At 37.4% G+C, this 23,275-nt stretch overlaps 1 protein-coding gene across 2 annotated transcripts in view; it reads right to left on the bottom strand.

Moving 5' to 3' along the window:
• Positions 1-1,894: 1,894 nt before the first annotated feature.
• The window catches only part of SOX30 (SRY-box transcription factor 30), a 33,931-nt gene continuing 12,550 nt past the window's right edge, over positions 1,895-23,275 (bottom strand). Inside the window, exon 5 of one of the 2 annotated variants that reach the window (XM_027081426.1) lies at positions 1,895-3,655. In XM_027081426.1, the coding sequence (XP_026937227.1) occupies positions 3,274-3,655 (382 nt within the window). In that variant the 3' untranslated portion in view covers positions 1,895-3,273. The remainder of the gene's footprint in view (positions 3,656-23,275) is intronic. The other variant, XM_027081427.1, reaches the window with a different exon arrangement.

The following is a 23,275-nucleotide window of genomic DNA, read 5'->3' as shown; positions in this document are numbered from 1 at the left end:
ACAGTCTGAGTGACATTCAACACACTTTGAAAGGAAGTTATTCTTATCACAAATATGGTTACCTCCAATTTACAATAAGAACAAATAAGGCCTTGAAACCTATTAGAAAGTGCTTGTGGTTTCAAGCTTAGAGAATTTCACTTTGATGACTTGGAGAGGCAAATGAATTCATTCCAATAGGGCAGGGTTTTGTTTAGTCTATAGGTCTCTACTCAGAGCTAACAGTGGTTTGAAGAGCTATAAATGAGCAGATATGGGCATTTGCAGCTAGGCATGCTTAACTGCTATTGGATATTGTTTCACCTAAGAGAGACCCATATTTCCCAGCCCAAATTATATTGTGGATCTGTAAACAATCTAAACTGACTTCTGATCCCAGCATTAAGGGAGAGAAGGAAGAAGATTAAAACAGTAGCCCTGACTCAACAGCCATTAAAATGAAGATTGGGGCAGGACTAGCCTGAAGACAGTTAGTTAGGACACACTGAACTATCCTCTATATTATTCCACTGCCTTACAAAGGGATTCCCCCAGTGAATTTGTCTATAAGAACAAGGTCCGTTGGAGATATTGCCTCACACCTCTCAGAATGGCTATAACCAAAAAGTCTACAAATAACAAATGTTGGCACAGACGTGGAGAAAAGGGAACCCTAGTACACTGTTTTTAGAAATGTAAACTGGTGAAGCCACTACGGAAAACAGCATGAAGGTTCCTCAAAAAACTAAAAGTAGAGCCATCATATGATCCAGCAATTCCACTCCTGGGTATATATCCAAAGAAAAGGAAAACATTAATTCGAAAAGATATACACACCCCAATGTTCACAGCAGCATTATTCTTTTCACTGCAAAATAGACTGAAAATAGATTTAGTCCCAACTTTCAAGTAGCTGAATTATCAAATTTAGAAAGTCAAGAGCAGTCTTTCTCTAAAGGTGTTAGTTGGAACCCAAGCCTTTTAGATATTCTGACAATATTCAGTCAAATAATTTTGGGAAATACAAGATATGGAAGCAAACTAAGTGTCCATCAATAGATGAATGGACAAAGACACACACACACACACACACACACACACACACACACACAATGGAATATTACTCAGCCATAAAAAGAATGAAATTTTGCCATTTGCAACAACATGGATGGAGCTGGAGGGTATTATGCCTTTTTTTTTTGGCCACATCACACATCATCACACAGCACAGGATCTTAGTTCCCCGACCATGAGGGACCCATGTCCCCTGCAGTGGAAGCACAGAGTCCTAACCACTGAACCGCCAGGAAATTCCCTATTATGCTTAATGAAATAAGTCAGACAGAGAAAGACAAATACTGTATGTTTTCACTTATATGAGGAATCTAAAAAATAAAACAAACAACTATAGCAAAACAGAAACAGACTCACAGGATAAAGAACAAACTAGTGATTACCAGTGAGTAGAGGGAATGGGAGAGGGGCAAGATAGGGATAGGGGATTAAGAGGTACAAACTACTATGTATAAAACAAGCTACGAGGATATAGTGTACAGCACAGGGAATATAGCCAGTATTTCATAGTAACTTTAAATGGAGTATAATCTATAAAAACATTGAATCACTGTTTACACCTGAAACTAATATAAATTGTAAATGAGCTATACTTCAGTAAAAAAAAAGAATAAGGTCTGTGATCAAAACCCAGTTCAGTCACTAAGGTGCAATTAAAATGAAATGGGATAAAATGGCTCAAACTGTCACATACAACGTTGTAGACATCTGTCATGGTGTAGACATCAAATGTGCTGTAGCTCCAATGTGAAGTTACATGTTTGTTCTCTACCAAGAAATTCAAGTTTTGGTCTTTAACCACATTCAGATGATATTGCACAGAGTAATAATAAATATAAAATGTGAAAATAAAAATTTTATTGGGAAGAGGAAATGTTACATACAATTAAGTATATGGTTGATGAAATGTATCATACAGTAACAGCCTTTGCTTAAGGAACAGGTTTAGTAAAGGAAGAAGTTGGAAGCTTAGTATAGGTTTCCATACATAACTTCCAAGCAGTTTTAAGTAAAAGATCTCAATTTGCATAAATTATACAGATCATTGAGAGAAAAGTGTATTGGTTTGTGGTGATTTCTGATCATCAGTTCACTTTGTGTCTTGTAGATCTCTTTTACCCTGATCCCAACTCTGGTGGTTCTGATCCTGTTCTAATATGGTTCTCTCCATCCATAAGTGGGCATTTACCCAGAGGCCACATCGCAAATAGGATTTTTTTGCTCATTATGAATTAAACAAATTCCAGGTGCTCTTAAATGAACTCCATGGTTTTAAAGACAGCTGCTTGAACCAAATCTGGAAGAGCTCTTCCATTTAGGGAGTGTTTAAGTCATAGGTACACATCTGTAAAGAGTTTGGAAATGGCATCATAATATGTGTACACCATCTTTGCTGATACAGTTTCAAGTAAGCTAATAGGATCTGTACAATTCTAGAGACTATTAAGTTAAAATGAATATCGTATGTGGTATGGAACCCATTCTCATTTGAGCAATACTCATTTTGCTTATTTCTGTCTCCCAAACAGAAAACATCCAACAAGAACAATTTTCTCTATGTTTATTTAATTATAAAAAAAGTAGAACAATGCATACCAAATGTAAAAAGATATCCAAAAAAGATGATGAAAATGTTTAGGAACAGAAATGACTAATTTAGCTGAAGGAATTACTCAGGTTCCATTAAAACATATTTGCAACTTATAATTGGTTATTAGTGTAAATTAAATTTAGTAACTGAGTCCCAATTTACTACTAAAAGTTATCAAAATATTTTCAAAATGTTACATAAAAAGTGAAACATCCATAAGTATTACATAAACACCAAACAAAACATCATATAAAGAAAAATAAATGTATCCTGAGATAAAATACAAATCACACTTGTCATGCCAGATTACACACCCCCTTTCCCCTCACATATAATTGTGAGGATTCAGTGTTTTGCACGTTCCAAGATAAAGTGATGATAATATACGCTGATGCAAATTTCAGCCATAAAAATAAACTACTTCATATCTTAAATATTCCTACGATGAAACATCAGGATTCCAGTTTCACTAATCAAAAGTTTATGAAGGCATAAATTGCATTTGGTTTTGACTCCTCAGATCACAGCTGAAAACTCTCAGCAAAGCATTCTAGGCTCTTTTTTTCACATCAAGTGACCCAGAATATATTTTAAGAAATATTTATTTTCTGCACATATTTGTTTTATAATTATAAATTCTTGAGCACTTTTTCTTCTTCCTCATCATCACTGTCAGTGACATTGACTTGCTGGATGTTAGAGGGAGTTGATGTCGGGGTTGTGAAGACACTTTCCAAGGCTCCAGTGTCCAGCTGAGGCACGAGATTTAAGTATTCTTCCCCACTGTGGCTATGGCTGTTACAGTAAGAGGTCCCATCCATGCTCTCACAACTCCAAAAATCTTCGCTGTGAGCACGTTCATCTGGGTAGTCTCCATAAGGATAATCTCTATTTAAAGCTGAAAACATAGCCTCATGGTTCTGGCATCTGTCTTCATAATAACCAAGGCATTCTGGCACTGCACTTGGAAAATTTCCATAGCCAAAAGGAGGCCGACTATAAGGGCACGTGCTGTATCAGAAAGACAAAAAAGGAATTCGATCATAACTTGTCCACATGTTGCCTTGTATACAGACTAACTGAGCAAGTTTAACTGGGGCCTAGAGAGCTCCCAAGATAACTTTCTGCAACTACTTCATGTACTCATCCACATGTTGCCTAGTCCCAACATAAAACAAAGTAAACAACATAAAGCAAAGTAAGCTTATAACTATTACCTATTATCAGCCTCAGGTTTCTTACCTTTGGCAGCCTTAATAAAGAAAAATTACTTATCTGGGCCTTTCTCTCATGATGCCTTATGCCATGTAAGGTTTTAGAAATGCAGACACCTGCTGTGCTGTGCTAAATATTGACACTTAGTAAGCAGTGTAACAATTGTTCTTACTAGTATTTGAAGCAAAATTTACAGGAGGTGGGGGGAAATGTGTAACTGGGTTGAAATCAAGAGCTCTTGGGGATGGGGGAGGGCACTCGAACAGAGGATAACAACTTAATTTTTAAACTCACTTTCAATAATTAATTATATTAAAACACTCAATACCAGAAAGATTTAGAACTGATATTAAACTGTGGTTTTTAGAGATCTTTTCCAAAAAAAAATTTGGAGTGTGGGAATGTGAAGAATTGAAAAGATCACTTTGCTGTTTTATAAACTAATGGTTTTTCTTGTAAGGCAAATCTAAAAATTCTGCCATTCAAACCCATTTGTCAATTTTTTTAAAAAAGTATTACTCTACTTTTCAAAGGCACAGAACAGGAATCATTGGAAGAGTTATGTAGAAAAGTCCAACCAAAAGTTGCCTGGACTCATGGACTCCATCTAGTGACAGATAATATAAGCATAATAACCAGGCTCATTAGCAAAACCCAAGACAAGTTGGGTGTTTCATTTCATGCTCCCACGTTTTTTTTAAAAGGTCAACTTTGTTTCCTTCCCTTTAAAAATATAAGTATGATTGACATAATAGACTATCATCTCAAATTCTTTGTAAATATAGGGTTTCTTCAGTGGTTGGTGTCCTACCCCCAAATCTCCAAGTGCTAGGGACCTTGCCCGTGTTCAATATCACAAATATGAGACCTAGTTTCTGAAACGTTTCAGGTTTCCATTCCTACTGCCACATCCTTATTCAGGCATTTTTACTTTAATACATACATCCTGAATGCATTGTACTTGCAGCTACTATGACTTTGCTCGGTAGCTCTTCCACCTTTAGATCTCTTCATCCATTGGATTCCACAAATACTTCAAGGGTGTGCTCAAATCTACTTCCTTCACAAAGCCTTCTTCTCTTCAGCTAGGAACAATTCACCTACTAACTGTTCTTTTAGGACTCAATATAGGCAAGATATTACACAAGGTTTGGTGGAGAATTTAATTTAAAAAAAAATCTAAAATCCAGGTAGTATATACTTGATATGTGCTAAAGTGTGCTATAATGCAAACATCACACAGCTATATTGGTGTGGTAAAAACAAGTTAGTGTTATATCTGGAGAACAAAAAGATCAGTAAAGATAAGAGTAATCCTGGACTTCCCGGGTGGCATAGTGGTTAAGAATCCGCCTGCCAATACAGGAGACATAGGTTCAAGCCCTGGTCTGGGAAGATCTCACATGCCGTGGAGCAAATAAGCCCGTGTGCCACAACTACTGAACCTGCACTCTAGAGCCTACGAGCCACAACTACTGACCCGGCATGCCACAACTACTGAAGCCCATGTGCCTAGAGCCAGTGCTCCACAACAAGAGAAGTCACCCCTATGAGAAGCCCACGCACCACATGGAAGAGTAGCCCCTGCTTGCCACAACTAGAGAAAGCCCGCATGTAGCAACAAAGACCCAACACAGCCAAAAATAAATAAATAAATTTACTGAAAAAAAAAAAAAAAAGAGTAATCCTAAAAGGTTACATGGATGAAAATGAATACCTACAGAAGCATCATGGTGTAGTGGGAAAAGCAATCCTGATGGGTGTGTAGTGATATTGCAATGTTGTTTAAAGTTGCAATTCCCTAATGATATATGATGTGGAGAATCTTTTCATATGCTTAATTGTCATCTGTATATGTTCTCTGGTGAGGTATCTGATCAGGTCTTTTGTCCATTTTTAACCGGGTTGTTCATTTTCTTATTACTGAATTTTCAGAGTTCTTTGTATATTTGGGTAACAGTCCTTTATCAGATACATCTTTTAAAAATATTTTCTCCTAGTCTGTGGCTTGTCTCCTCTTTCTCTTGATACCATGTTTTTTGATACAAAGTAGCTTTGTAGTAAGTTTGAGGTCACGAATTGTGAGTGCTCCAACTTTGTTTACCTTTTTCAAAATTGTTTTAACTATTCCAGGTCACTTAAAATTCTATGTAAATTTTAGGATCAGCTTTTCCATTTCTGCAAAAAAGCTGCTGGGATTTTGAAAAGGATTATATTGATTTTGTAAATCCCTTTGGGAAGTATTGCCATCTTAATAATAAGTCTGCCAATGCATATACACGAATACCTTTCCATTTATTTCAGTCTTCTTTAATTTATTTCAGCAATGTTTTATAGTTTTCAGTTTACAAGTTTTGCATCTCCTTGGTTAGATTTATTCCTAAGTATTTTACTCTTTTTGATGCTATTGTAAAAAGAATTGTATTCTCAATTTCCTTTTTTGAGTGCTTATTGCTTGTGTACAGAAATACAAGTGAATTTTGTATATTGATCTTATACCCTTCAACTTTGCTGCATTCATTCATTCACTCTAATAAATTTTTGTGGATTCTTTAGGATTTTCTATATATAGGATTTTCCATATATAGTATCATGTGTGAAAAGAGGTAATTCTACTTCTTTTCCATTTTAGATGTCTTTTTTTCTTGCCTAATTGCTCTGGCTGGAACTTCTAGTACAATGTTGAACAGCAGTGGTGAAAGCAGACATCCTTGTCTTGTTCCCAGTCTTAGGGGGAAAGCTTTTGGTCCTTTGCCATTGAGTATGATGTTAACTGTCGGTTTTTGATAAATGCCTTTTATCATGTAGAAGAAGTTCCCTTCTACTCCTAGTTTGCTAAGTTTTGAAATCAGGAATTGATTTTTATCATGAAAAGGTGTTGGATTTTATCAAATGCTTTTTCGGCATCAATTGAAATGATCACGTGGTTTTGTTCCTTCATTCTTTTAATGAAATGTATTACCCTGATTGATTTCCTGATGTTGAACCACACTTACAATTCCTGGGGAAAATCCCACTTGGTCTTGGTGTATAATCCTTTTAATATGCTGCTCGATTCAGTTTGCTAGTATTTTGTTGATTCTGTAATTTTCTTTCTTGTGATATCTTTTTCTAGCTTTGGTAACAGAGTAATGCTGGCTTTAGAATCATTCCCTCTTATATATTTTGGAAGACTGTGAGAAGGATTAGTGTTAATTCTTCTTTAAAAGTTTGGTAGAATTCACCAGTGAAGCTATCTAGTCCAGGGCTTTACTTTGTTGGGAGGTTTTTAATTACTGATTCAATCTCTTGATATATACTTATTCAGATTTCCTATTTCTTCTTGAGGCAGTATTGGTAATTCAAGTATTTGTGCATTTCATCTAGGTTATCTAACTTGTTGGTGTACAATTATTTATTATTATCCTATAATCATTTTTCTATGAGGTCAGAGTAATGTACCCAGTTTCATATCTGATTTTAGTAATTTATGTCTTCTCTCTTTTTTTTCTTAGCTTAGCTATAAAAGTTTGTCAATTTTGTTGATCTTTTCAAAAAGCCAACTATTGTTGACCTTTTTTTCTCTATTTCATTAAACTCTCTATTGTTTTTCTATTCTTTATTTCATTTATCTCTATTCTAATCTTTATTATTTCCTTCCTTCTGCTAGCTTTGGGTTTTATTTGCTCTTCTTTTTCTAGTTCCTTAAGGTATAAAGTTAGGTTGTAATTTGACATCTTTCTTTTTAAATGTAGGCTAGGGCAGCTATGAATTCCTCCATCAGCACTGCTTTCGCTATATAATTCCTTAAGTTTGGGTATGTTGTGTTTTCACTTTCATTCATCTCCAAGTATTTTCTAGTTTTCCTTGTGATGTATTATTTGACCCATTGGTTAAGAGTGTGTTGTTTAATTTCCAATATGTGTGAACTTTCCAGTTTTTCTTTCTGTTATTGATGACTAGTTTCATTCCATCATGGTTAGAGAAGAAACTTTGTATGGTTCCAATCTTTTCAAAATTTCTGAGACTCATTTTGTGATCTAACATATGGTCTATCCTACAGAATATACATTTTCACTTGAGAAGAATCTATATCCTGTTGTTGGGTGGAGATCATGTATTTCTGTTAGATCTAGTTGGTTTAAAGTATCATACAGTCTTCTATTTCATTTTTGATCTTCATCATTTTTGGATGGATGGTCTTCCATTCATTATTTAAAGTATCCACAGCTAATATCATACTCAATGGTAAAAAGTTTAAAGGTTTTCCTCTAAGATAAAGAACAGAACAAGGATGCCCACTCTTGCCACTTATTCAACATAGTACTGGGAGCCCTAGCCACAGCAATTAGGCAAGTAAAAGAAATACAAGGCATCCAAATTGGAAAGAAAGAAGTAAAACGGTCTCTATTTGCAAATGACATAATAATATATCTAGGAAAACCTAAAATCTCAACCAAAAAAACTGTTAGAATTAGTCAGTGAACTCAGTAAAGTTGCAGGATACAAATTCAATATGCAAAAATCAGTTGCATTTCTATACACTAACAGCAAACTGTCAGAAAAAGAAATTAAGAAAAACAATTCTATTTACAATTGCACCAAAAAGAATAAAATACCTAGGAATAAATTTAACCAAGGATGTGAAAGACCTGTACACTGGAAACTATAAGACACTGATGAAAAAAATTGAAGAAAACACAAATAAATGGAAAGATATTCTGTGCTCATGGATTGGAAGAAATAATATTGTTAAGATATCCGTACTACCCAAAGCTATCTACAGATTCAGTGAAATACCTATCAAAATCCAATGGCATTTTTCACAGAAATAGAACAAACAATCCCAAATGCTTTCTGGAAACATGAAAGACAGTGAATAGTCATAGCAATCTTGAGAAAGAAGAACAAAGCTGGAGGCATTTTACTCTCTGATTTCAAACTATATTACAAAACTATAGTAACCAAAACAGTATGGTATTGGCATAAAAACAGACACATAGATCAATGGAACAGAAAACAGAGCTATAAAAAAGCCCATGCATATGTGGCTAATTAATTCATGGCTATTAATTAACAAAAATAGACAATTGGGAGAAGATAGTAGCTTCAATAAATGGTGTTGGAAAAACTGGACAGCCACATGCAAAAGAATGAAACTGGACCCCATCTTACATCATATACAAAAATCAAGTCAAAATGGATTAAAGACTTAAACATAAGACCCAGAGCTTTAAAACTCCTAGAAGAAAACATAGGCAATAAGCTCCTTGACAACTGAATTGGCAAGTTCTTTTTCTTGGTTTTTTTTTTTTTTATTTGACACCAAAAGCAAAGGCAACAAAAGCAAAAATAAACAAGTGGGACTACATCAAACTGAAAAGCTTCTGTACTGTAAAGGAAACCATCAACAAAATGAAAAGGCAACCTACCGAATGGGAGAAAATATTTGCAAATCATACATCTGATAAACAATATACAAAATACATAAAGAATTCATATAACTCAATAGCAAAAAAAAAAAATCTGATTTAAAAATGGGCAGAGGAGCTAAACAGACATTTTCTTCCCAAAGACGACATACAGATGGCCAACAGGTACATGAAAAGGTGCTCAAGAACTTCCCTGGTGGTACAGTGATTAAGAATTCACCTACCAATGCAGGGGACATGGGTTCAACCCCTGGCCTGGGAAGATCACACATGCCGTGGAGCAACTAAGCCTGTGCACCACTCACCACTACTGAGCCTGCGGTCTAGACCCCGCGAGCCACAACTACTGAGCCTGCGCACTACGACTACTGAAGCCCACGCACCCTAGAGCCCATGTGCCACAACAACTGAGCCTGCGTGCTGCAACTACTGAAGCCTGTGTACCTAGAACCTGTGCTCCACAACAAGAGAAGCCACCACAATGAGAAGCCCACACACCTCAATGAAGAGTAGCACCTGCTCGTCACAACTAGAGAAAGGCCATGCGCAGCAATGAAGACCCAATGCAGCCAAAAAAAAAAGGTGCTCACAATTATCAGGGAAATACACATTAAAACCACAATGATATCATTGCTACCATTTGCAACAACATGGATGGACCTTGAGGACATTATGCTAAGTGAAATAAGTCAGAGAAAGACAAATACCATATGGGTTCACTTACATGAGGAGTCTAAAAACAAACAAAGAAAACCAAATCATAGATACAGAGAACAGTTTGTGGTTGCCAGAGATTGGGAGTGAGAGGTGAGAAAAATGGATAAAAGTGGTCAAAATATACAAACTTCTTATTTATAAAATAAGTAAGTCCTCAGGATGTAATGTACAGCATAGTGACTATAGTTAATAATACTGTATTGTTTTTTTGAAAGTTTCTAAGAGATTAAATCTTAAAAGTTCTCATCACAAGAAAAGAATTATGTTGTATACTGAGACTAATATAATGTTATATGTCAATTATATCTAAATAAAAAATAAATAAAATTAAGTAGTGAAGTCTTCAACAATTATTGCATAACTGAGTATTTCTCCTTTCAATTCTGTCAATTTTTGCTTCATATATTTTGGGGTACTGTTGTTATATATGTATGTGATTATAATTGCTATACCTTCTTAACATTTTATTATTATTTTTGGCTGCGTTAGGTCCTCGTTGCTGCGCGCAAGCTTTCTCTAGTTGCAGCAAGTGGGGGCTACTCTTCATTGTGGTGCGCGGGCTTCTCGTTGTGGTGGCTTCCCTTGCTGCAGAGCATGGGCTCTAGGCACGCGGGCTTCAGTAGTTGCAGCATGTGGGCTCAGTAGTTGCGGCACATGGGCTCTAGGTGCACAGGTTTCAGTAGTTGCAGCATGCAGGCTCAGTAGTTGTGGCACATGGGCCCTAGAGCACGTGGGCTTCAGTAGTTGCAGCGCCTGGGCTCAGTAGTTGTGGCGCACAGGCTTAGCTGCTCCATGGCATGTGGGATCTTCCCAGACCAGGGATCAAACCCATCCCCTGCATTGGCAAGCGAATTCTTAACCACTGTGCCACCAGGGAAGTCCCTTCTTAACGTTTTAAAATAGATATGTGGGAGTTCCCTGGTGGCCTAGTGATTAGGATTCCAGGCTTTCACTGCTGTGGCCTGGGTTCAACCCCTGGCCAGGGAACTGAGATCCTACATGTTACGTAGCGTGGCCAATAAATAAATAAAATATGTAATGTCTTTGTCTCTTGTAACAATTGTGACATAAAACCTATTTTGTTAAATACTATTATAGCCACCTCAGCTCTCTTTTGGTTACTACTTGTAAGGAATATCTGTTTTTATTTTTTCACTTCAGCCTATTTGTGTCATTGGATCTAAAGTGAGTCTCTTGTGGGAATTCCCTGGTGGTCCAGTGGTTAGGGCTCTGCACTTCCATTGCAGGGGGCACAGGCTTCATCCCTGGTCAGGTAACTAAGATGTCCACAAGCCACATGGTGCAGCCAAAAAAAAAAAAAAAAATCTGCTCAGTGAATATCATGTTTATTTTTTAAAATAAATAAAGTGAGTCTCTTAGAGACAAGATTTAGTGTGATTATTTTTTAAATTCATTCTGCCAATCTACCTTTTAATTTAATCCATTTAAGGGGATTACTGATAAGGAAATACTTACTCTGCCTTTTTTCTATTTTTTGGCTGTACCACGTGGCATGTGGGATCTTAGTTCCTGAGCTGGGGTGCAGGGGTGCAGTGGAAGCATGGAGTCCTATCCACCACCGCCAGGGAATTTCCTAAAATATTTTTAAGTTATTTTCTTAAGTGGTTACCATGGGGATTATAATTAACATCTTAAATTTATACCAATCTCGTTTGAATTGATACTAAGTTACCTTCATTAGCATATCAAAATTCTGCTTGTATACAGTGCCTTCCTTCCTTCGTATTGCTACTGTCATACATTTTATATCTATTAACAGATTTTATAATAGATGTTTTATGCATTTGCTTTTTAAATCACACAGAAAAAAGTTGTTAACCAAAAATACAATATACTTGGCTTTTAAAAACAAAAGAAGGACTTCCCTGGTGGTCTAGTGGTGAAGACTCTGTGCTTCCACTATAGGGGGCATGGCTTTGATCCCTGGTCGGGGGAACTAAGATCCTGCATGTCTCTGGCGAGGCCAAAAAAACAAAAGAAAAAAGATACTTGGCTTTTCTATCTGTTATTTTAGTAACTTTTACCAGTGTTCTTTATTTCTTTGTCTGGCTTTGAGTTACTGTCTACTGCCTTTTCATTTTATTCTGAAATACTTCCTTTAGCATTCCTTTAGCATTCCTTTTAGGGTAGGTTTACTGGTGGTGGGTAGTTTTACTGGTGATGAACTTCTTCTACTTTTTTTTTTGTAGGGTAGGTTTACTGTAGGGTAGGTTTACTGGTGATGAACTTGTAGGGTAGGTTTACTGGTGATGAACTTCCTCTACTTTTTTTTTTTTTTTGGCCACACTGCGTGGCTTGTGGGATCTTAGTTTCCCAACCAGATATCATATCTGGAGCCCTGGCAGTGAAAGTGCCGAGTCCTAACCACTGGACTGCCAGGGAATTCCCTCTCCTTCATTTCTTTTCTTTCTTTCTTTCTTTTTTTTTTAATTTTTGGCTGTGTTGGGTCTTTGTTGCTGGACACAGGCTTTCTCTAGTTGTAGTGAGCGGGGGCTACTCTTCGTTGTGGTGCGTGGGCTTCTCACTGCAGTGGCTTCTCTTATTGCAGAGCACAGGCTCTAGGCACACAGGCTTCAGTAGTTGTGGTGCATGGGCTTAGTTGCTCCACAGCATGTGGGATCTTCCCAGACCAGTGATCGAACCCGTGTCCCCTGCATTGGCAGGCAGATTCTTATCCACTGCACCACCAGGGAAGCCCTCCTTCATTTCTGAAGGGTAATTTTGTTGGTTATAGAATTCTTGGTTGATGGTTTCTTTTCTTTCAGCACTATGCTATGCCACTGTCTTTTGACTTCCCTGGTTTCTGATGAGAAACTGGCTGTTGACCTTATTGAGAATCTCCTGTACAAGATTAGTCACTTCCCTCTTGCTGTTTTCAAGATTCTCTCCTTCTTTGGCTTTGACAGATGATTATAATGCATCTCTTTGAATTTACCCTACTTAGTGTTCATTGAGCGTCTTGGATTCCTATCTTTCTTTAAATTTTGGAAGTTTTGGGTCAAGCTATTTACAAGTCTTCTTCAGCCTTGATTTCCTATTTACATAGAGCCTAAAAAGCAGTCAGAGGTGAAAGCTTAGGGTTTTCTCCAGTGTTTGCTGAACATGTGTTTAGCTCTGGATATGTTTGTGCCCTTGTGTACTGATTCCTCAGTATACATGGGAGATTTTCAAAGACTCTATTCCCCATATATCTCCTTTCCCAGTCTCTTCTAGGCTTTTCAGTCTGTCTGCTGCTTGTCCTGTCTGTTGTCCCTTAACCCAGGCAGCTGTGGACAGTACATACCTTTAAATATTTTCCACAAACACTAGCTGTGAGGCCACTCCAACTCTAAGGGAATGCTTGGGAGAGTCAAACTAAGGTAAGCCCCTGAGCCAATTCCTCAGGAAGTCACCAGACAGGTCAAAAATGCACAACCATAATGCTTTAAGAACAAGGTCTGTACTGCCTCCTCTAATAGCAACAAGTCACACCAGGAACATGGGTCACCATCCCCTTGGCCATCACTGAAGTAGAAAATGTGAGATGGCTGTGGCAAAAATACCACAGTGCTCTCTTATCAGAATTTAGCAGCTTCTTTCTTCATTAAACACCCCTCCAGCTGATTCTGACAGGTTTTGCCAGCTTAATTATTGCTTCAGTGGAGAGAGAGAGATTCTTGGGGCTCCCTATTCTGACATTCTACCTCAGTGGTGTTTTGTACTTTTCAGAATATAAGTTTTGCACTTATTGTGTTAAACTGATTCCTAAGGTTTTAAATTCTATTTTATTGTAGATGGAATTGTTTTCTCAATTTCATTTTCTATTTATTCACTGCTACTGTACAGAAATGCAACTGTTTTATATATATTAGTCTTATATCCTGAAAACTTGCTGAATTCATTTGTTACTTATAATAGCTTTTTTTGTGGATTCCTCAGGATTTTCTATATATAAGACTGTGCAATATATAAATATAGTTTTATTTCTTCCTTTACAATCTAGATACCTTTTATTTACTTTTCATGTCTAATTGTCCTGGATTAAACCTCCAATAAAATGTTGAATAGAAGTGGTAAAAATGTACATCCGTGTCTTATTCTTGATCTTAAGTGGGTCTTGCTGATCTCCAGTCTTTGCCATTAAGTGTAATGTTAGTTAGGGTTTTTTTGTTAGATGCCCTTTAACTAGTTGAGGAAGTTTCTTTGTATTCCTAGTTTGCTGGAATACTTCATGTTCAACAAGAAGAAGTGCTCAGTTTTGTCAAATGCTTTTTTTCTGGGTTTATTGAGATGATTGTGTGGTTTTTGTCCCTTATCCTATACTACATTAATCGATTTTCAAATGTTAAACAACTCACATTCCTGGAATAAATCCAAGTTGGTTACAGTGTATAATCCTTTTGTTATGCTGCTGAATTCAGTTTGCTAGTATTTTGTTGAGGATTTTTGTCTCTGTATTCATTAGAGATATTGACCTGCAGTTTTTCCTTCTTATGTTGTCTTTCTCTGGTTTTGGTAGCAGAGCAATACTGGCCTCATGGAATGAGGCCCTCCCATTTTTCGGAACAGTCTGACTATGAAGTGTGTCTACTGTAGACAACATATAGTTAAGATCTTGATTTTTATCCAGTTATACAATATCTGCCTTTTGATTGTTTAATCATTAACAGTTAATGTGATTATTGAAACAGCTGGATTCATGTCTGCCATTTTATTTTTTGTTTTCTATGTGTCTTGTATTTTCCTTGTGGCCTTCTATTCCTTCTTTACTGCTTTCTTTTGCATGAAGTAAATATTCTCTAAATAACTTTTTAGTTCCTTTAACAACTTTTCCACTATTTTTTCGTTATTTTCTTAGTAGTTGCTCTAGGGCTAATCATATAATCTTACCTTACCTGAATCAACTTCAGATTTTTACTAACTTAATTCCAGTAAAATATAGAAATTTTTAAAAAATATGTATTTATTTTGGCTGCACTGGGCCTTAGTTGCAGCATACAGGATCTTCATTGCAGCATGCAAGATCTTTAGTTGTGGCATGCATGCGGGATCTAGTTCCCTGACCAGGGATTGAACCCAGACCCCCTGCGTTGGGAGCGTGGAGTCTTACCCACTGGACCACCAGGGAAGTCCCAAAATATAGAAATGTTGCTTGTATATAGCTCTACTCCTTCTTCCCCCTTTTTGTACTACTATTGTTATATAAATTATAGCTATAGGTTATCAAACCAGCAATCTATTGGTATGATTATTAATTTATATAATTTTATGCCTATTAAATAAGCTGAGAAGAGAAAGGAGAGCAAGTATATACTTTGAAATTTGTTATATTAACCTTTTTATTCACTACTGCTGGTTCTCTTCATTTGTTCCTGTGGATTCAAGTTACCATCTGCCATCATTTCCTTACTCTAAAACAACTTTGCCTCCACCTACTTCCTTATGCTTTTATTATCAAATATATTACATTTCTATATGTTATAGGTCCCCCAAAACAATTATTTGCATATTGTTTTATACAACTGCTTTTAAAACCAGTCAAAAGAAGATTTATACTGTCTTTTTTATACTATCTTTTATTTATTTTTTTATTTTTATTGGAGTATAGTTGCTTTACAATGTTGTATTAGTTTCTGCTGTACAGTAAAGTGAATTGGTTATACATATACATTACATATATCCACTCTTTTTTAGATTTCCTATACTATCTTTTATAATTGCATTTTTACCTTTACTGGGCTCTTTGGCATTTTGTTTGTTTGTATTCCAACTACCATTAGTGATCACTTACTTTCAGCCTGAAGAACTCCCTTTAATATTTCTCACAATGCAAGTGTGCTAGCAATCTCAGTTTTGGATTATCTGAGAATCTCTTTACTTTGGCTTCATTTTTGAAACATGGCTTCACTAAATGTGAGTTGACAGGCTTTTTTCAGTACTTTAAATATGTATTCTGGCCTCCATTGTTTCTCATGGGATGTCAGGTGTTCATTTTACTGGGGTTTCCTTGTACATGATGAGTGTCTGTCTGTCTGTCTGTCTCTCTCACTTTGATTTTCTCTTTGGCTTTGGATTTCAGTATTTTACTATGATGTGTCTCGCTGTGGATCTCTTGGCTTTTACACTACTCATAATTCATTAAATTTCTTAAATGTGTAATATTTTTTATCATATCTGGGAAGTTTTCAGCTATTAGGTCTTCAAGTACTTTTTTCTGCTTCTTTCTCTCTCCTCTCTCCTTCTGATACTCCTTTTATAGATACACTGGTACACTTAATGATTACTGTGTTCTGAGGCTCTGTTCATTTTTCTTCATTCTTTTTCCACTCTATTCTTCAGATTGTATAATCACTACCACTCTATTTTCAAGTTTTCTGATTCATTCTTGTGTTCGTTCAATTTTACTGTTGAGCCCCTCTAGTGAATTTTTCATTTTGGTTATTGTACTTTTCAACTCCAGAATTTCCATTTGGCTATTTTTATAATTTCTATGTCTTTATTGATAGTATCTCTATGAAGAGACATCATCATCATAACTTCCTTTACTTCTTTAAGAATGGTTTCCTTTAATTGTTCGAATATATTTATAATGGCTTGGAAGCCTTTGTCAAATTTGAAATCTGGGCCCTACCACAGGTAGTTTCTTTTGCCTGTTTTTCTCCCCCATGTACAAATCGTGCTTTCCTGTTTCTGTGCATGTCATAATTTTTGGTTGAAGTCTGGACGTTTTAGGTAATATACTGTAGGAACTCTGGACAATGACTCTTTCACTTCTCCAGGGCTACTTTTTTTGGGTTTTTTTGCTTGTTTTTTGTTTACTGACTTGACTAGACTATTTTATTTTTTATTTTAAAAAATATTTATTTATTTATTTATTTATTTATTTATTTATTTATTTTGGCTATACCGGGTCTTGTTTGAGGCATGCAGACTTCTTAGTTGCAGCATGCAGACTCTTAGTTGTGGCATGCAAGCGGGATCTAGTTCCCAGACCAGGGGTCAAACCCAGGCCCCCTGCATTGGGAGCACAGGGTCTTACCCAATGGACCACCAGGGACAGACTATTTTAGTGAAGTCTATTTCCTCTGCAGTGTGAACCTTGAGTGTCACTCCTCAGAGGGCACAGACTTGGACATGAATACAGTCACCCTAGGATGATATTGGTTTTAGCAGGACTCTCTTTGACTATCTCTTTCCCTGATTTTTGTGTTAAGCTCTCTGACTCATTTGTTATCACATACAGCTGTTAAGATTCCACTAATTGCTGGTTGATTGCTCTGTTTTCGAAATGCCTTGGGGCAGAGATTGTTCCACAGTCTGATCCAATTAAATTCAGAAGGGGTAAATTTTGAGGAGTCTTTGAGGTTTGTTCTGACTGCAGGAGGGCTCTTCTTAGCTGTTTCTTTCCCTAGTTCTCTTTGGTGTACTAGCTGGCATACAGTAGCTGCTTGGTCTCAATTAAGAGGAGTCTCTTTTTATTTGCTTATCACCAAAATCTCATTGTTTTCAAGAGTGTCCTTAGGGTTGAACTTCCCCACACTGTTTCAGATAAAGTCAAATTCCTTTGGGGGAAAGCTTCTGAGCTCTCTGTTCTTATGGCAAAATCTCTGGTCTTCTTGGCTTGCCTCTGCCAGCATAGAACATCTCTTCTACAAGTGACCTGGGTCAAGCGTGTTCAGGGTTGCAGTATTCTCTGCCTGTCATCCTTAGAGTTGAGTGGCTATCCTGTTAGTAGGGGCTGAGCGAAGAAAAGGAACCCCCAACCTCTTGGTCACACTCACCATCAACTTAGTTTCTTTAACTCAAGAGCTGGAGAGGATGAGAAATGCTACCATTCTCTGTAAGATATTGTATCCCTTGATTAGGAGCTGAGGGGAGTGAGAGCTACCTTCTTGGCCATACCCACCCAGAGTTGGCATTCCATCCAGATGAACTGAGGGTGGGAGTGAGGGATGGTATTTGTCATGGCTCAAGGGTCATAGACTCTTGCTGTTCTCACCAAGTTTTAGGATGTTTTCTTGAATAAATGTTTCTTCATTTGCTGTATGCCCTTAGGACACTGCCCAGAGAATTTAAGCAGTTAGTTTTTTAAAATAGTTTTCACGAGTCATGCTTGTTTGCTTGGGAGCAGCTTCACAGAGCTCCTCATGCTGCCACCTCAGAAATGAAACTCCCTCTCACTTATCTTTTTAATCATACTATTTCTATTAATATCCTTGAGCTTTGTTTTGGATGCAGTTAATTACTTGAAAACAGTTTGATCATTTCAGATCTTACAAATTTTTAGATAAAATTTTTTAGATAAAAATTGATTCGAAATTTTTAGTCTAGGCCTAGCTGAAACAAGACTCTCTAAGTATTTAATACCCCATCAAGGTTTTCCAATCTGTTTGGTGAGAACAGGAACTATTTCCAGCCTGGTGTGATTGCTGGGAACTGTTGTTTCTGATTTTTCAGGTAGTTTTTCCATTAGCCTTGGGTAATTTTCCTCACAGGCATACACTGATCAGTATTCAGCTGAATACTCAAGATGGAACCTATGCAGAGATCCAGAGTTCTTGCACTGTGCAGCTTTCTTCTCTCCACTACTCTATCCTGAGAATTCTAACTGACTTGGTTTCACTGGTCTCTCAGCTCCATCTCCTCAACTCAGGGTGTCTGCAAGGATCTGCTTGTGCCACGGTTTCCAGGTCAGTAAGCTGGTTAGATTGCAAGGCTTACCTCATTTATTTTCTGTCTCTCAGGGATCTTCATATTCATTGCCTGGTAAATAGTGTCTTGAAAACCATATCTTCATATATTTTGTCTGCTTTTATCATTTCAGATGAGGGTAGATACAGTTCCTTATATTGCATCTTGGCTGGTACAGAAGTCCTCTTTAAACATTTGAAATATTGATTTTTAGTCTCTCCCTGATTTTCAGTTATTTCAAATTCTTGGGGCATTAATTCTCCTATTTGTACCATCTACTGACTCTTGTTCTTAATGAATACTTTCCTCGTGTTCCATAATTTTCTAAAGTTCACCTTTAATAACAATTTCCTCCCTTTGGAAATTCCAAGTGGCTTGAATGGTGGAAATGTTCCTCTAGAATAGTTGTCCCAGGTAAGTCATCCAAGAACTAATTTCTATGTTCATTTCTCAGTTTATTTTTTTAATTATTTTTTAATATTTATTTTATGGGGGGGCTGCATTGGGTCTTAGTTGTGGCACGTGGGATCTTTGTTGAGGCATGAGGGATCTTTCGTTGTGGTGCCCAGGCGTCTCTCTAGTTGTGGCATGTGGGTTTTTTCTCTTTTCTAGTTGTAGTGCACAGGCTCCAGGGCACGTGGGCTCTGTAGCTGTGGCACGCAGGTTTCAGAGCATGTGGGCTCTGTACTTTGTGGCACATGGGCTCTCTAGTTGAGGCATGTGAGCTCAGTAGTTGTGGCACGTGGGCTTAGTTGCCCCACAGCATGTGGGATCTTAGTTCCCTGACCAGGGATTGAACCCATGTCCCCTGCATTGTAAGGTGGATTCTTTACCACTGGACCTCCAGGGAAATCCCTAACTTCTCAGTTTATCAAGTGGATAGGTTGATTTCAGATTCTCAACCAGTGTGCAGTATAATCTAGGGTTTTGATTTCTAACAGAAGACTTTTTTCCATATATAGCCCTGAATAAAAACAAGTTTCCTTTGTGCTTTCTCTGGGTCAATGATAAAAATCTTCTATTACTTTATCAAGGTTGAGAGGCCTTTCTAGGGTCTTAGCTTTTTTTAAAAGTTATTTATTTATTTATTTAGGCTGCACTGGGTCTTCATTGCTGTGTGTGGGCTTTCTCTAGCTGCAGCAAGTGGGGGCTACTCTTCATTGCAGTGCATGGGCTTCTCATTGTGGTGGCTTCTCTTGTTATGGAGCACGGGCTCTAGGCACACAGGCTTCAGTAGATTTGGTGTGTGGGCTCAGTAGTTGTGGCTTGTGGGCTCTAGAATGCAGGCTCAGTAGTTATGGTGCACGGGCTTAGTTGCTCTGCAGCATGTGGGTTCTTCCTGGACCAGGGGTCAAACCCATGTCCCCTGCATTGCCAGGCGGATTCTTAACCACTGGGCCACCAGGGAAGTCCTCTAGGGTCTTAGCTTTATGAAGAGGTTTTAGTTTCAGCTCCTCACCTTGAGCAGAGTCATGACCTCATATCCTCTCCTTATGTAGGCATTAAAACCCAAGTTTATAAATGCTGAGACTATATGAACTTGCAAACTACCCCCAAGACCACTGTACTAGTTTTCAGCTCGTTTGTCATTTTGACGAAGGGGGATTTATTTTCCTTTCTTGTGATTTCAGCTAGGTATTAAATTGTTCATATATAAATTCAACAGTTATAGATAGTTACAGCAGAAGGTATTCCATATTAGCTAAATCTATCATGTTTTGGGACTATAAATTCTATCCTCCAATAAGGATTAGGCAAAATATTGTATATGTATGTAGATGTGCATTATTACAGAAAATAGGTCCAAAACTTCAATTAAATTCTTAAATACGTCTACAAACCAAACAAGGGTTAAGGATAATTGCTTTTAACTTTAGATCTGTTTGTCTAAAATTTTACAGTTAAGATGCTATATAATCCCACAAATTTAGAATTCTTTGGACTTACCTTCCCTAATAGATACATAGATATAGCTATGTCTGATGATATTTTTTTATACATTTCAAGCTAATAAATTCCCATTTATCATTCGTATCTTTTCTATATCCCTAACTGCAATACACTTTTTTAAAATTAATTAATTAATTTGTTTATATTTTTGGCTGCATTGGGTCTTTGTTGCTGCACGTGGGCTTTCTCTAGTTGCGGCGAGCGGGGGCTACTCTTCATTGCAGTGTGCGGGCTTCTCATTGCAGTGGCTCCTCTTGTTGCGGAGCACAGGCTCTAGGGGCACAGGCTCCAGTAGTTGTGGCACGTGGGCTCAGTAGTTGTGGCTCGCAGGCTAAGAGCGCAGGCTCAGTAGTTGTGGCGCACTGGCTTAGTTGCTCCATGGCATGTGGGATTTTCCTGGACCAGGCCTCAAACCCGTGTCCCCTGCCTTAGCAGGCAGATTCTTAACCACTGTGCCACCAGGGAAGTCCCTGCAATACACTTTTTGAACACATTTATTTACTCAATAGCCAACAGAATGAAGATCCTAGATATCTCTTGTGCATATGAAAGTATAAATACTACAAGAAGGCGGAGGTATAGAAGAAAAGGTGGGGCTTCCCTGGTGGTGCGGTAGCTGAGTGTGCCTGCCAATGCAGGGGACACAGGTTTGAGCCCTGGTCAGGGAAGATCCCACATGCAACTAGCAAGTAGGCCCATGAGCCACAACTACTGAGCCTGCACGTCTGGAGCTTGTGCTCCGCAACAGGAGAGGCTGTGACAGTGAGAGGCCCGCGCACTGCGATGAAGAGTGGCCCCTGCTCGCTGCAACTAGAGAAAGCCCTTGCACGGAAATGAAGACCCAACACAGCCAAAAATAAATAAATAAATAAATAAAAAGAAGAAAAGGTGGGGAGTGAAAAGAATAACTAAGAAATTAATATAGTACAGAAAGAGAGTGTCTCAATAAGCACAGTATGAAGATGGTTAATATTTGAAGGTAGGAGGATATTAGCCCTCACAGCTAGGGATCAGCATTTCTAAGTGTCCATCTGTTTCATAAAGTGACTCCTTGATTAAACTGCCTAACCTCCTTGATTTTTACTCTAGATACACAGGGCAAAATATCAAATATGTATATTTGGTATATATTTAATATATATATCAAAAGTCATTACAATTATGGTATTGAAATGGTTGAATAATTCACACGTAAATGGAATAGATTAGGGAGGAAATATTCTTTATAGAAGACTATTATTAGTTGGGAGAAGAGACAATAGAAAAATTGAGAGGAAATCAATTAATTTTGTTATTTAGCCAGGCTGGATTTTACTGAAATATACTATCTAAATAAGCATAAATAAGATCATCCATATCCTTGGGAAAATTATCATCACACACATACAGGTAGAAGTTAGGAGCAACTTAATGTTTAAAGCTGACATACTTGTTTGAAATTCTTACATGAAATAAAATTCAGTATAAAACTACCTACTCACTTCATTTGGTTCCTTTAATAGCATTGGTTTTTTTTTTGGTTTTTTTTTTGTTTTTTTGCGGTACGCAGGCCTCTCACTGTTGTGGCCTCTCCCGTTGCGGAGCACAGGCTCCAGACACGCAGGCTCAGCGGCCATGGCTCATGGGCCCAGCCGCTCCGCGGCATGTGGGATCCTCCCGGACCGGGGCACGAACCCGTGTCTCCTGCATCAGCAGGTGGGCTCTCAACCACTGCGCCACCAGGGAAGCCCAATAGCATTATTATTAATTAGCAATAATGGTAGTAAAGATAAAGGTATAGTTTCTGTCTTCTAAGGACATACTTTTCAGAGTTTCTTTTCAAAATGTTCTTTAAACTATCAGATGATTTGTACATTAACAGCTAAATCCCATAAGTCTTGTCATGAGTAAAGAAGAGAAATTTCCTATGATTTTATCTATTTATTATATAAGGAAACATTTCCTGCCCAAAAGTCTACTTGACTACATGATTTTTCCATTCAAAAATACAGTATGTATTTTCCATGTGATTCTCTGCTAGCAACTAACAGCTACCAATCAAGAGAAGCCATTATATTGAGAAGCCTTTACTGATACAGTGAAAAAAACAAACATGGAATTCAAAATCGGATAGCAAATCTAAGTTTGACTACTGGCTCTGCCATTTACTAGTTGTGTGACCTTAACAAAGCTATTTAACAGCTGATCAGTTTCTTTATCTGAAAAAGTAAAGGGATTACTATGCCTAAAACAAAGGATTGTTGTGAGAATTATAGATAAAAATGCCAAGTTCTCAAAATGCTAAAAAGAAAAAAACAATAACAACTAGAGTGAGATTGTGGTACACAACCTGTTCTAGATGCCTCTTTTTCTCCTTTAATGTGAGTAAATACTGTCTAAGTCTTTCCTTTATTACAAAATGAATTATGTAACAAAGATAAAATTTCCGCAGTTTTAGTTTGTGGACCTCGAGGTTCTAACTAAGGCTGATCTTCTCAAACCTACTCACTTATTAAATTCCAGCTATGTCCTAGCACTCTTCTTATAACTAAACAAGAACACTGTAAAATTCTCTAAAATTCCTGCAACATCTCAGATCCTAGGAAATAGCAATGAGAAGAGATTATCAACCCCTGTCCTTAGGAGTCTCTTGAAGTTTGATTTCTTG

This window comes from Aethalodelphis obliquidens, unplaced genomic scaffold, assembly GCF_003676395.1.
Source record: "Aethalodelphis obliquidens isolate GAN/ISIS:26980383/991018 unplaced genomic scaffold, ASM367639v1 scaffold45, whole genome shotgun sequence".
NCBI lineage: Eukaryota > Metazoa > Chordata > Mammalia > Artiodactyla > Delphinidae > Aethalodelphis > Aethalodelphis obliquidens.
This window is presented reverse-complemented; position numbering and strand designations above follow the sequence as displayed.